The sequence below is a fragment of the Coturnix japonica genome, chromosome 2 (assembly GCF_001577835.2).
Source record: "Coturnix japonica isolate 7356 chromosome 2, Coturnix japonica 2.1, whole genome shotgun sequence".
Lineage (NCBI taxonomy): Eukaryota > Metazoa > Chordata > Aves > Galliformes > Phasianidae > Coturnix > Coturnix japonica.
Window position 1 is genome coordinate 95462953 of NC_029517.1, and position 13874 is coordinate 95476826.

Sequence of the window (13874 nt, forward strand, 5' to 3'; positions counted from 1 at the left end):
GAGAGGAGGTCATTGTTCAGGCAATCATTTCTCCCAGCTCTGCAGAAGGGGATGCCCTGAGCCTGCCAGAAACCACAGACACCAGCCTGGACTGTGACCCGATGCCTTCGCAGTGCAGCCCAGCCCAAACACAGCCAGAGTGCCTTGACAGCAGCACCTCTGAGCAGGACCAAGTCAGTGTCACTGAGGAGCAGCCGAGCCTCTTGGAGGGGGACTTGGAGTCAGGCCTCCAGTCCCAGGCACCAGGCAGCAGCACGAGCTCCAAGCCACCCTCTCCTCAACAACAGAGGATGAGTCCCATCGTTCCCATGGACCTCTCCTGTCCTCCTTTCTCCGAGTGACTAAAGGCACGCTCATGCTCAATCAACGGGATGGGGTGTTGGAAGAAGAAATGCTTAGAAGAGAAAATTTCCAGTGTTCATTTACAAAGAACAGCAGCAGAATTATCATCATCCTGCTGCCAGTCTTCGGTGTTGCTGTTTGAAGGTTGAAAGAGCAGAGTGTTTCTTTCAAGAAAAATTGTTGGGCTTATTTGTATTTGTAAGCAAGCGGTTCAGAATGTGGGTGTCACCATTTGTTTTCCTGTGAAAATAACATGGCAAAAGTAACACTGCAAGTTCCCACATTTTGGAGGGGCATGTATGGTCTTACCAGATTTTCTAAGTGAAATAACTTATGACCAAACACTGCTCCTACTTTAGAATATATATCCTAAGTTCATCCCGCTTATTACAGACAGAATCATCTTACGCTCTGTTATTGGAGTATGTGAGATGGTTTGCACTGTTGACTATACATACTTCTAGCATCATAAAACCATAGAATATCCCAGTTTGGAAGGAAACGAAGGAGATCATCATGTACATCTCCTGGATCCACACAGGACTACCCCAAAATCAGACTCTATGTCTGAGAGCACTGTCCAAAATACTTCCTGAAATTTGGCAAGCCCAGTGCTGTGACTGCTAATTCTGGGGAGGCTGTTCTAGGGCCCAATCACGCTAAATCTTACACCCATTGATTCCTGAGACATTCTTGGATGACCATGTTCCTAGGTCATATGTATCCAAGTTAGATTACATGAACCAAGCAGATAAATGTGATTTCATCCACAACAATTTGACATAAACCTAAAAGCACTGNATGGGTGCATCACCATTTAACACTGCCATGCTTAAAGATGTTAGTTCAAAAAGAATCCTCCATTATCTTACTGATTCACTGGATAGATGTGCATCATGGGGTTTCCTCGAGTAAGACTCAAGAGGAGGAAAAAATATCATTCTGAAAGAGAATCATATATGTGTCTCCCTCTGTGTGTCTCTTTGCAAGAAATGCAAGCATTACACAAAAAATAATGTAGAGACTAAGAATGTATTTGATCCATTGACTGAGTTAGTTTAGCAGTTGGGCACTATCCAGAGGTTATGATATAGGTAAAAATTTCAAATAAAATTCTTTTTTGATTACATAACTTTCGTCATGTATTTCTTCTCTGCATTTGTTCTTCATTATAACTTTTGGTAGGAAGTTTCCAAGAATCTCCTTTCCTTTTGAAATGATTCTTTGTATTAGCAAGAAAGATTTAATAACTATTTTATATATATATATATATATATATATATATATATATATATATATGCACTTTTATTCTAATATAAATTAAAATTTGTTTTTTTTTTTAATTAACTTCAGTAAGTAAGTTACTGACTTCAGTAACACTGTTCTCACCTGTCATTGAGACTTCTCAATGAGAAATCAGGTTGACTTTTCAAATCTGGAAATCACAAGGAAAGTAAATATGACCTAGATGTTTCTTTTTACCATTTTCCTAAACTGATTGGCTCTTTTGTGTAAACGAAGAAGGCTTGCTATTTTTAAATGCACCTTACTGATGCTGAAGCTGGACTTGGATGTCTTCACCGCAGTTACTTCTTCTCCATCAAACTGAAGAATCAACATTTCAGTTAGTGATCTCCAGAGAAGAAGGCTCAAGATATTCATGGCTTTTGACTTTCTTAAGCGCGAGTTCTGTAGATCTTTTTAGATTAAAGGTTGCTCTTGCAGTCAAATGTTGTAGATGCAGACAAAAGCAAAGTAAAAACCTCCGTAAAAACCTAACTGATCTATACTGAACACGACACAAGGAAAGATCAAGAATTTATGAAATGAATATCATTAGACAAAAAGGCATGTGCTAGTCTTGGTTTACATTTAATTTTTGTATCACAAATATCAAGGGAGAATGTTAAATGGATTGTACTCAGTTGTAAGTAATGGTTCCTTACCAATTAAGCTGCCTTAGTAACTTAAATTATTTTAATATATTATTAGGTTTGTAAGTCAGAGTTATGGTAATCTTTTAAGACATTGTCTTAGAAGTGAAGGTTGAAATTAATTACAAAATAATACCTTATGAAAGAAACAAAAAAACAAATGAAGATTATTTATTTTTTTCTTTATATTTAATTTGGCTAAACACAAGAAATGAAGAGTTGTCTTTTGGTGCCGAAGACTGGCATATCACAAACATGTTAACCTCCTTGCAGTTTCATTTGAAGCATGTTGGTACAAAACTAATCAAGTCTACTGAGATCTAATCTGTCAGTGAAAATCAGAAAACAGACATAGTATTCAGCACTTTTGCAGAAAAGAAACTTTAGAGGGATACAGGTGTCCAAAGAAAAATGATTTAAGGATTGAATTGCTTCCTAAGAATAATGAAAAATCTAATCTACTATTGAAAAATGGAAAAGAAATGAAAATAAAAATTAGGCTATGGATTCCTGGCCGGTAACAAATTGTTCCCACCGTTTTAATTCAGTATTATGCACTACCTGACATGGATATAGATAAATACAGCTATTGGGTAAAAGTGTGGTAAGTTCAGAATTATGTAATAATATTTGTGACAATTAAAAGAGCTACTAATTTAAAGTTAGTCCTTGTTAAATAAATTAATAAATAAATAAAAAATTTTAAAAAAAATTTAAAAAAGAAAAAAACAAAATCACTGTCATCTATCTCATCTATCTTTATCAGCAAAATCAAATCACTTCAGGTGGTTTTGTTTCCCACAGCAATCAAACCAAACACTACATTCACGTGAGGACTACTAAAGCTACTATCTTATAGTTTTCTGTTAGTGCTTCTTTAATGGCGGATGGATACTTACAAAAAGAATTAGTGACAAGAACACAAAAAATCTGATTGTAAGAGAAGACCTGTGCTTTGTTTCAAGCTCTTACTTGTCTTTGTTTCCCTCGTTTTTACGGTGATAACTACTGCCCCCTTCTGAGAAAAGACAAAAATAGTCCTCGTTTCCCGTCCATAGCAATAAAAAATAGGTTTGAGAAAACGTGCCCTGACGTAACTTTGCTTGCTCTGCACGCAAAAGATGGAGATAACTTTTTATCAAAAGTTAAACCATTGCACAGTTAGAGTGATTTCACTGGAACTGTGACCTTCAATATATTTATTTCCTTTCTAAAACACTACAAAAATGCTCTGTGATCTCTTGGTGAGGAGACAATTACGCTACAATAGAACAAAGTCCTTTTTCCTAGGAATGGATTTTCAGAATTATCCTGGAGTCCAAAGAGTTCATTTCAGATTGTATTGCTCCAAGTTGTGCAAAGATGGACAGAGACAGGTGATCTTCCTTTCACAGAAGAAGGTGCAATTGCATTCTCTTCACTCCAGTTTCAGTGTGTCTGATGGCACATGCAAAGGAAAGTGAGAGTTGGAGTGGTGGAGTAACATTTTGTGTGAGTCTGGATCCTGTTCTTGAGAACCAGAAATACTGAGTACAGCCACAGACTGAGTGAGGTGGGAGAGAAAGACACTGAGTGTGGATTTGTTTCTACAAAGGTTTAATTATCAAAGACATAATAGTATTAGGAACATCTTGGAAAGATGAGGTAAGTCACAAAGCCTGTGAAAGGTGCATTTAAATTCATTCTAAAACTGGGATTTACATTTTTTTTAGGCTCAATTAACAGAAAAATTCAGGAATTCCTCTTCCAGAATTCAGAACCTGCACTTCTAGCATTTTCTCAATATGTATGGTTTATATTAGCAATAGAAAGGAGTGATTGTGTCACTGCCTGGTCATTTTGACACAAGGGACTGGTGGCTTTTTCATGTTACCCTTGTGATTCAAGTCCTACATCCAGGTACTCGTGCTGTTTGAAAGCACCATCTTAGAGGCAGCCTTGATTTCTCCAGCCCTGAGCTTTGTGCCACGAGAGCTCTCCTGCTTCTCCCTGTGATGGGAGACCGTATGGAAGGCCCTGCAGAAGTCTGGGTAGGTGATATCACTTGCTGTTGATTTCCCAACCCGTGCTGGGAAAAACACGGAATGGGACTGGGGGACGTCCTGGCGGTGGGATCCTGCCTCAGCAGATCGGAATGGCAGTTCTGATCCACGTATTTTAACCTGAGTGAATCTGACACAAATGACAGAAGAGAGGGGCCTGTGGGAAAAAAAATGTATGTGCCGCAATTTGTGGTGCAAAGGTGTTCTCAGAACTGCTGCATACAGTGCCCAGGTGGCTTCCTTTTTCACGGGGAGAGGATTAACTAGGTAATTTTAATGAATCAATTTACTTTCTGTTCACCTTTCATACTACCTCTCAAAAAACTTAATGCCTCTCAAAAAACGTAGTGCTCATCTTAGGTGCCTGGCTGACAACAAGAGCAGAGAGATAAGTATCATAGGGTCACGTGCCCATTTTATTTTCTTTTTCATTCATGATGCATAGAGGCGTTACCCAGACAAAGTGAGCATTTGTCAGCTGGACTTTCTAGAAATGACCTAGGCATTGAAATTGGTTCGAAGCACCTCAAAGAGCCCTGCAAAAGAATGCTGAGAGTTAATCTGGCACCCTCCTTTGGAGTCCTGCGGTGTCTGTCACTTATTCAGCTGTGCCCAAACACCTCCCATTGCGCTGCCACACCAGGATAGAATTGCAAGCCCACACTGAGTTCTGGAATGTTGTGGTCTTGCCTCCCCCCCTTGTGGGGGTCATGGTGGACCAGGCTGGTGGCCCTTGGTGATGTCATAAGCGGCTGGAATGAGGGGAGGAGCGGTGCGTTCCGTGTTCCTTTGTGGGTGAGCAGGAGTTCGGAGTGGTTGGTTGGCTTGTTCTTCTTGTGCGTTTAGTGCCTTTTCTTCAGAAGTTTTTGCGCAGCAGCTTGTAGGTAAGCTGAACCAGCATGGGATGGACGGGTGGGCAGTGAGGTATTGAGAACTGGTGGCTGTCGGGGCTCACAGCACCGTATTGCTTACTCTTGACCACCAGACGTAGTTTTCCCCCGGTACACACGTTGCAAAGAGGGTGTCTGTAAAGGTGGCACCCGTCCCATGCTTCTTCCGTTGTCTTCTTTGCTCAATTGTGGAAGCATCATAAAGTTGCTGGGCAGACAGGCATCACGTAGCCTGAGACTCAGCATGTCTTGCAGCAAGTGGATGGGACGGTTGTGCTGTGTGTGTTATTCCATGGCTGTCTTAGCCCTGCTCACTGACCTGCTCTTTCTCTCTTCTCTGCCCACCCTCCGCCCACTGCCTCGGTGCAGCTTTTGCTCTCAGAACATCTGAGCAAAGTGACAAGGAACTGCTGCAGATAGTTTGAGGTGATCTTGTTGCCAGGTACGTGCCATGTTTTGTCCCCCCACATCGTTTTGCATGCCGTGGGTTTCTTCACTGTCCTCCAGCTTAGCCCTCAGAAGGGTGCTGTCTAATGCCCTGCTATCGCACTGTCAGAGCGCTCTGGGCGAATGCATCTGCTGCTCTGTGCCAGAGTCCCCATTTGCTGGCAGAGCGATAGCAACTTGTACAACACTGCCTAATAGGCTGTCACGTTGGAATAGACTGAAGCAAGGGGTAGTTTCTCCAACACTTGCCTATGCCGCAGGGTATGCAAGGGTAGTTCTGAAGAAGTCTCTCCATACTGTGCTGTGTGAATAGAGAAAACAGAAGCGTGTTTTTGCTCTGTTCCAGCTGGTCACACCTGTGGTGATGGGCGTTGCGTGCAGCAAGATCAGCGATGGGCCTGAGGTTGGGGTGACGGAGGTACAGTATGAAGCTCTGGCTTGTCTTTGTTTCTTGTGTTGAGCCAGCAGAGGGAGCCGCAGGTGTACTCTCCTTCTGGATAGAGTGGGCCAAAGGCGGACAGGCCACCTGCCCGTGCCAGTGCCATTGCAGATTAGTCTGTGTAGAGAGAGATGCATCTTTGCATGGCCTGCCGAACCCGCTGCACAGCAGGAAGAGAAACTACTGTCATGAGACGTGCAGCTCCTTCTGAAGTGCTCCTGATAAGGACGGAGCGCCTTTCCTGCAGCTTTCTCTGCAGATGTGCTCCTCATCTTGAAATCCTCCTCGTTTGCCCTCAGCTCCTGACCATGGACTTTGCTCTGTTTGCAGGCCTATAACATGTGGAAGCCGCAGCTGGAGCGTGCTGTATCATCTCTCAACGTACCAGCAATTGCGGCGGCCCATGTTATTAAGAGCTACGTCGCCCAGGCGCCGGATGAAGTCTCCCTGGAGGTAAGCAGTTACAGGCTTTCCTTGTTGTCATGCACTGGAGAGTACAGGTTGTGAATGCCTCAGGAATAGTCTCAGGCACCATCAGAATGTCTTGTGAGGTTAAGCTTCGAGGGTTTGGTTCCAGCTTAGACTTGTGCTGGGTTGGGAGGAGTTCAGCCATCTCTCCAATATGGTTGGATTGGGCATTGAACCTTCTGATCAAGCAGATCCTGCCCAGTGTGGGAGCCTGGTCTCTGAGCAAGAGCAGACCCGGTGTGAAGTGTGCAGATGTGTTCAGAAAGCTCTGCTAATTGATGCCCATGATTAAAGTGCAGCTCTTCCATAGCCTTCGGCAGAGAGCCTGCTGCTTTTGAGACCCATTTCCTACTGCACAGCTCTATTGTGTATGTTGTGTAACTCTTGTACCTCCAAGTTCAGTTTTAGAAGGGAAAATGCCTTGGGGGCTGCATTGGTGCAATTGCTGTCAAGCTTTAGGATATTCTGCGGTGAAAAAGAAGGCAGTTATTTGAGCTGCATTTTTCTCACAGCTGTGCTGAAGCTGGGGTTGACGTTTCAATCTCTTGCAGGTGGGAGACGTGGTGTGCATCACTGATATGCCACCAAAGGAGCTGAGCCCCTGGTGGAGAGGCAAGCGTGGCTTTCAGGTATGCACATGCTTCCATCAAGAGAGCGCAACTTCAGTAGAGTCAGGAATCTCAGATTGGAGTTGCTCTGCCTGCACAGGAGGGCTTCTGGACACAAATGGTTGCCCTGTGTCGGTGTCAGAGGACCTTCCCTTTGGCTCTGGGCTTGGGCTAATGCCCACCTGTCTTTTTGTTCTTGTTACAGGTTGGATCTTTCCCTAGTGAGTGCGTGGAACTCATTAGCGGAACAGTTCCTGAGTCCCTGGTCAATTCATTGCGAAAGCCAGGTACACATGTTACATTTGATAATGCGAGTTAGTAAAATGGGGTCAGAACGTGGCATTCAGGGGTTTCGTTAATGCCCGAGTTGAGCAAGATTAGCAAGAAGACTGCATTAAGCTCCATCACAACATGCAGACATCTGGCCCAATCCCACTGTGTATGTTATTGGGCTTGGGGAAGTCACAGAATCCTCCTCGAATGGCTTGGGACTGGAAGGGGCCTAAAGGATACTCAGGCTCCAAAGCCCCTGCCGCAGTCTGGGTCGCCAGCCTGCACATTTAGTAGGAAACGAGAGCAGGCTGTCCAGGGCCCCTTCCAACCTGGCCTTGGGCACTTGCAGGGATGGGGAAAATCTGTTATTGAGTGTCCTTGTTGGGAATGTTCTTCCCATTGTTACATGCTCTGTCGAATGCGTTACGCTCAGCTTCGTCCAACCGAGCCAGGCCTGAAATGAACTGGTTTCTTTGTTTTGTTGCGCAGAGCCAAAGAAATGGGGCAAGCTCCTCCCCTTCCTTCGTTCCCTGGTGAAGGCCCGGCCCCAGAGAGCGAGGCAGCCGGAGCCAGAGAAGGAAGGGGTGTTTGGGTGTGACCTGGGGGAGCACCTTCTCCGCTCTGGCCGTGATGGTAAGGAACAGCCCATTCCTGAGATCTTCCTCCGTTGGGCATCTATAGATGAAAAGGAGATCATATCCAGCAATTGTTTTGGCCTGAAAGTGTAGGAAGCCTTCTGGCAACAGAGAGCATCCTGCATCCTTTTCCTAGCTATTCTGGTCTTTAGATTGGATTCCTCCATTCCCAGGAGAGCTGTGATGGGACTTGCAGTGTCTGTGGCTTTGCCAGAATTACTTTCTGCAGGCTGTTGATAGGTCGTGGCATTTCTGGAAAGCCAAGAACAGAACACATCTCTGTGCAGTTTCCTAACAGTTGTCTCTGCCAGCTTTCTCCTCTAAGGAGGAAGCAAGCAGTAGCCTGGCTGGGCTTAGTGGATGGGATGTGAGAAGAGCACGGCCTGAACCAGGACTTGAGTAAGAAGCTCAGCTAACCACTGGCTCTTGTTCTGTAGTCCCCCAGGTCCTCCAGAGCTGCTCTGAATTCATCGAGCAGAATGGCGTAGTGCAGGGGATATACCGCCTGTCCGGCGTTACGTCCAAGATCCAGCGACTACGGTAAGAGTGCTGCGACTGACACAGCTGTCAGTAGGGGCACGTGCCATGCTTCGGGCACTCCGAGGAACCCCTTCCTTTTCTTGACTGTATATTGTGTGGCTTTGGACTTGTTTTCGTCTTTCTCAATGCCCCCTGCCCAATTCTGTGTCCTTCTCTGCAGCCATGAATTTGATTCAGAGCAGCTTCCCGAGCTTAGCGTCCGTGACATTCACAGCGTGAGCTCCGTATGTAAGATGTACTTCAGGGAGCTCCCGAACCCTCTCCTGACCACCCAGCTGTATGACAAGTTCACGGTAAGCACAGGGCAATGTCTTGGAAAAGATATGTACCTTTTCCCTGGGCGTCCTGGCTGATGGTTGCAGCAGTGCCCCAGCTCGGAGGTCTTATTTCTGTTAGCCCCATGAGGCATGTCTTTGCCACATCCTACCTCTCACTGATGCCGCTTTTGGTGGTGCCAGGAGGTGCTTATTTAAGTTATTCACCATGCTTGCGAGAATTCCCTTTCCTTTGCTGTTCCCCAACTATTGGTAGAATGGGGTTAATAGCAAAGTGGAGTTGGAGACGAATGCCTGCTGCGAGGAGCTGCACTGCGCAATCAGGCAGTAAAGCCCCCCTGAGCTTGCACTGCTTGGCCTTGATGACGCAGTCTATGTGCTGCGGTCTTCCCCTGATGCCTCTTGGAAGGCGTCAAGTCTGCCTCGGTGCTGACCACCAGCACGCTGTCCCCACGGTTCCCAAACCTGTAGCAGCTAATTAGGCTGACTGGTGTCTGAATCCCTTCCTGCCTTTTTCCAGGACGCTGCCGGTGCTGCTACCGAGGAGGAGAGGATGGTGAGAATGAAGGGCGCCATCCAGCAGCTGCCTGCTCCTCACTACAGGTCAGTGCTGTGCTCGGTCTGCTGAGCTCAGCCCTCCTGCCTTTCAGAGGGCGATGATGCTATCCAGGTGTTGCCTCACACCTGCAACATCATGCGTCTGCACACTGAAGCGGCTGAAGGCTGCATCAGGTCAATTGATTGGGTCAGTTCCTTGGCACGGGGGCACGGTTGGTGCAGCCGATGGCTGCGGCTGTGCTTTGCAGGGCTTGGTGCTGCAGCGTGGTGGCACTGGGAACGTTTTATCTACTTCATATTCAGGGACGGTAGCAATGACATCAACTAGCATGAAGTGAGGTTTGTTTTGTGCACTGCAGCACGGCTTGCTTTTTGGTTCTGAACATCTGCCCCTCTTGTTTTCCAGGACACTTGAGTACCTGATGAGGCATTTGGCGTCTCTTGCTGGGAACTCCTCAGTCACCAACATGGACGCTCATAATTTAGCAATAGTGTGGGCTCCAAACCTCTTAAGGTAAACTTCTTTTTCTGTTTAAGCACAACGCTTAGTTCTGTTCTCCAGAAAGAAAGCAATCTTCCCTTCTTCTTCATCTAATGTGCTCTTCTCCTATAAAAGCTGTCAGAAGTTTCTGGCAGCAGAGGAGGAGCCTGGACTGCTCTCCCCCAACCCCAGGGACACAATTTCTAGGTGACAGTTACTGCTCTCTTGTTTAGCTGGTACTACTTTGTCCTTGTTCATCCAGGAGAATTTCGTAGGTGGCATTGCTGATTGCCCACTGTTGAACTCTATAGAGCCCAGCTGGACTGCTTTGGGCTGCATAAATTCAGACCTGGGGAAACAGTCTTGGAGGAATGACTTGTAAAATCTGCCTTTTCTTCAGATCCCAGCAGAGCCAGTCAGCCTGCGCCAGTGGAGGAGCTGCCAGCTTGGAAGTTCAGACACAGACAGCTGTAGTGGAATTCCTTATTGGCCACACAGACGGCCTCTTCGGCTCCAAATCCACGTCAGCCATGGGAGAGGGAGCAGGTGAGTGTCTTCCTTCATTAGATTGATCTTGATCCAATCCAGGCCTTCTCTGAGATCTTTCAAATACGCTTTGACTTTCAATGGGACAGGAGGCTTCAGGGCTTAGATGAGAGTATGGCACCCTGTTGCCGAATCCTGAGAATGTCCGAGGCCAGACTTTACATGGAGAAAACCATCCCTGCCTTTATGATGTTTTGAATGGGGGTGAAGCATGATTGAAGTGTGGCAGCAAAGCTTTCTGAGTTCCCAGACCTGTTTTCTAGGTTTGGTTTTTTTAATGTCTGTTTCGATACAGTGAGCAGCTCTAAATTATGACTGTGTCCTTTGCCACGAGCATATCTCTGAGAACCCGGTTACTTTGAGCTCCTCTTCTTCCAGTGGCTCGGATAAGCAAATCTGAGGAAAATGCAGAACGGGGATGGCTGTGCTGCCACTTTCTGATCCTCCCTCTTACCTGTGGTTTTCCCTTGCAGGGCCGAGTTCTGTACCTGGGTCCAGGTCTGTGTGGGAGTCTCCTCCTTGCGCAAAGCTGCTCACCCTGCAAGAGGCACAAGCTCTGAGAAGAGGCCAGAGCAGCTCTCCTGCAGTGAAACGAAGCAGTGAGATTGAAGTGGAGGAAGATCCCACAGAATTTCCAGGGAGATTCCACACAATTATTGATTTTCCATCTGAAAGGTAAAGAAAGAGGAATTCCCTTTCCAGCCCCTATCATCATTGGTCAGGTGGGCTTTATTGCTTTACTTTTTGTCCATTATATCTCCAAGGATTCAACTAACACACAGTTGCCCGACGGGCTCAGTGGAGCCACACAAGGGTGCCTTTACTTCCTCGTAGGGCAGGCAGTCATGAGATACAGGAAGCCACGATGACGTGTATCCTGGTCTGTGCTGGCTGTACCTGGAAACATTGGGGTTTCCAGATTTCAGGGCCACATGCCTGAAACCAGTTCCAGTTCTCCTCTAAGCAAAGCTGTTGGTCAGACTTGCTGGCACTAGAAATTAAAGATGGCAATGTGCAGAGTCCAAGGAGGTGTTAGCATATGACTCAGAGATTCTTTCGAGCCTCCCTTAAGGACGCACAGTTGCTCAGAAAGCAGTTACGCCTGCCAGCTCCTGTCCTGTCCAGCTGTGGAGCCTTCGCTCACATACTCTGCTTCTTGCTTGACATCGATGATAGGAATGTAGCCAGCAGGACTTCAGGGCTGAGCTGTAGGAATGGAAGCATCCTCTGCTGTTTGAAACAGAGCGTGTTTCTAAGCTGTGTTTCAGCAGAAACAAGGCAGTGCCAGGAAGGGGCAGTTATTGGCAAGGGCTCGGTGCAACTCTTCCCTCACCCTGCACCACAACTGACAGCATGCTCTATTTTCTCTCCAGACCAAGAGATCAGGCAGCACCAAGCTTTGCCTCCACCAGAGAAAGTTGGACGCTAACCCCTGTGTCTCCCCTCCTTCCTAGGTGAATCCAGCCCTTGTGAACCCACAAGAGCCAGGCCAAGTGCTGATTGCTCAGGGAGTGTTTCCATAAATGGAGAGCTCATGGGAATCACAATTCGCTGTAATTCAAATGACAGCCTTCCGTGTGACATCAGCGACGGAGAGAAGGTCATCATTGTTCAGGCAGTCATTTCTCCCAGCTCTGCTGAAGGGGGTGCCCTGGAGCCAGCAGAAACCACAGTCCAACTTGGACTGTGGCCAGGTACCTTTGCAGTGCCAGCCTAGCCCAAACACAGCCTGAGTGCCCGACAGCGGCCTCCAAGCAGACAATCAGTGACACTGAGGAGAAGCCACTCGTTGGAGGGGACTGAAGTGAGCCAGTCCCAGGCACCAGGCAGCAGCACCAGCTCTGAGCCACTCTCATCTTGACAAGAGGAGTCCCATCTTCACCCTTGACCTCTGCTCATGTTCTCCTTTCTCCGAGTGACTAAAGGCATGCTCATGCTCAATCAACAGAATGGGGTTTGGAGAAGAAATGCTTAGAAGAGAAAATTTCCAGTGCTCAGTTAGAAAGAACGCAGGAACATTATCATCATGCTCTGCTGCAGTACATTGGTGTTCGCTGGCTTGAAGGTGAAAGAGCAGAGTGTTTTCTTTCAATGAAAAATTTGTTGGGCTTATTTTGTTTTTTGTAAGCAAGCCGGTTCAGAATTTGGGTGTCACCATTTGTTTTCCCATGCAAATTAATGGCAAAAATAACACTTCGAGTTCCCACATTTTGGAGCGGCATATATGTTTATTCTAGATTTTCCAAGTGAAATAACATATGTCCGAACACTGCTCCTACTTCAGAATATATCCTGAGTTCATCCCACCTAATACAGACAGAATCATCTTATGCTCTGTTATTAGAGTATGAGAGATGGTTTACATTGTGACTAAGTATACTTTTAGTGTCATAGAACCATAGAAATATCTCTCAGTTGGAGACCACAAATAAGATATCTAAGTACTCAACTCCTGGATCCAGCACAGGACTACCCAAATCAGACTCTAGTGTCTGAGAGCACTGTCCAAAATACTTACTTGAAATCTGGCAGGCTAGCTGGTGTGACAGCTATTATCTTGGTGGAGTGCTGGTTTCCAGGGCCCAATCACCCTAAATCTTACTTCACTGATTCCTGAGAATTTCTTGGATGACAACTGTTCCTATGTCATATGTATCCAAGTAGACGCATGAACCAAGCAGATAAATGTGATTTCATCCACAACAATTTGACATAAACCTAAAAGCAATGTGTTTTGTAAATGGGAAAGAAACACAAAGCAGACACCGTTCTTACTCAAACCATAAAATGTCTAGATGTTTCATGAGAAAAAGAAATTTATATTGAATATATTTATACGTACATTTTATTGTACAGTAGAAATAAAAGAACATTAAAAACAATGAGAAAACGTGCTATTGTTTTATTTATCTTCACAATGATGATGAAGAAAATTAAGCGCTGACTTGTGTTGTCCCAGATTAGACTTCTCTAAGCGTAAACTCGGAGACTGAAACTACTGTCTTGATTTTCAGATGTCCTTTGTCCAAACCAGTGGGTTTGCTCAGGTGTGTGCAGGTCAGTGGTCAAGGATGAGCATTCACATATATGTGCATGCACAGGGGTTTGCAGAGTGTTGGAGCTGCACAAGGACATTGTGGTACCTCAGTGTGGTGCGTGCACTTCTGGGAGTGAATAGGAAGGGGTTACACATGTGTGAGTGTGTGTGCGCACAGGGCTGCACTAAGGGATGGGGACACATGAGTGTGTGTGAACACATGGATAGTGCGTGGACGCAGTGGCCAAATATGTGTGCTTTCAACAGAGGTGTGCTGCAGGAAGTTGGGCTGCACACAGGTGCATACAAAGGGATGTTTTCCTGGTTAGTCTGTTGGCACATATGTGTTCCATAGGGAT

At 45.9% G+C, this 13874-nt stretch overlaps 1 protein-coding gene across 1 annotated transcript in view; it reads left to right on the top strand.

Moving 5' to 3' along the window:
- Nucleotides 1–5006: 5006 nt before the first annotated feature.
- The window catches only part of LOC107310136 (rho GTPase-activating protein 32-like), a 30443-nt gene continuing 21575 nt past the window's right edge, over nucleotides 5007–13874 (top strand). Inside the window, exons 1-14 of the mRNA XM_015855501.2 lie at nucleotides 5007–5202; nucleotides 5578–5650; nucleotides 6002–6073; nucleotides 6425–6547; nucleotides 7114–7191; nucleotides 7376–7484; nucleotides 7933–8076; nucleotides 8516–8618; nucleotides 8779–8911; nucleotides 9414–9496; nucleotides 9858–9965; nucleotides 10333–10478; nucleotides 10952–11153; nucleotides 11852–11854. Coding sequence (XP_015710987.2) covers nucleotides 6020–6073; nucleotides 6425–6547; nucleotides 7114–7191; nucleotides 7376–7484; nucleotides 7933–8076; nucleotides 8516–8618; nucleotides 8779–8911; nucleotides 9414–9496; nucleotides 9858–9965; nucleotides 10333–10478; nucleotides 10952–11153; nucleotides 11852–11854 — 1286 coding nt within the window. The 5' untranslated portion in view covers nucleotides 5007–5202; nucleotides 5578–5650; nucleotides 6002–6019. The remainder of the gene's footprint in view (nucleotides 5203–5577; nucleotides 5651–6001; nucleotides 6074–6424; nucleotides 6548–7113; nucleotides 7192–7375; nucleotides 7485–7932; nucleotides 8077–8515; nucleotides 8619–8778; nucleotides 8912–9413; nucleotides 9497–9857; nucleotides 9966–10332; nucleotides 10479–10951; nucleotides 11154–11851; nucleotides 11855–13874) is intronic.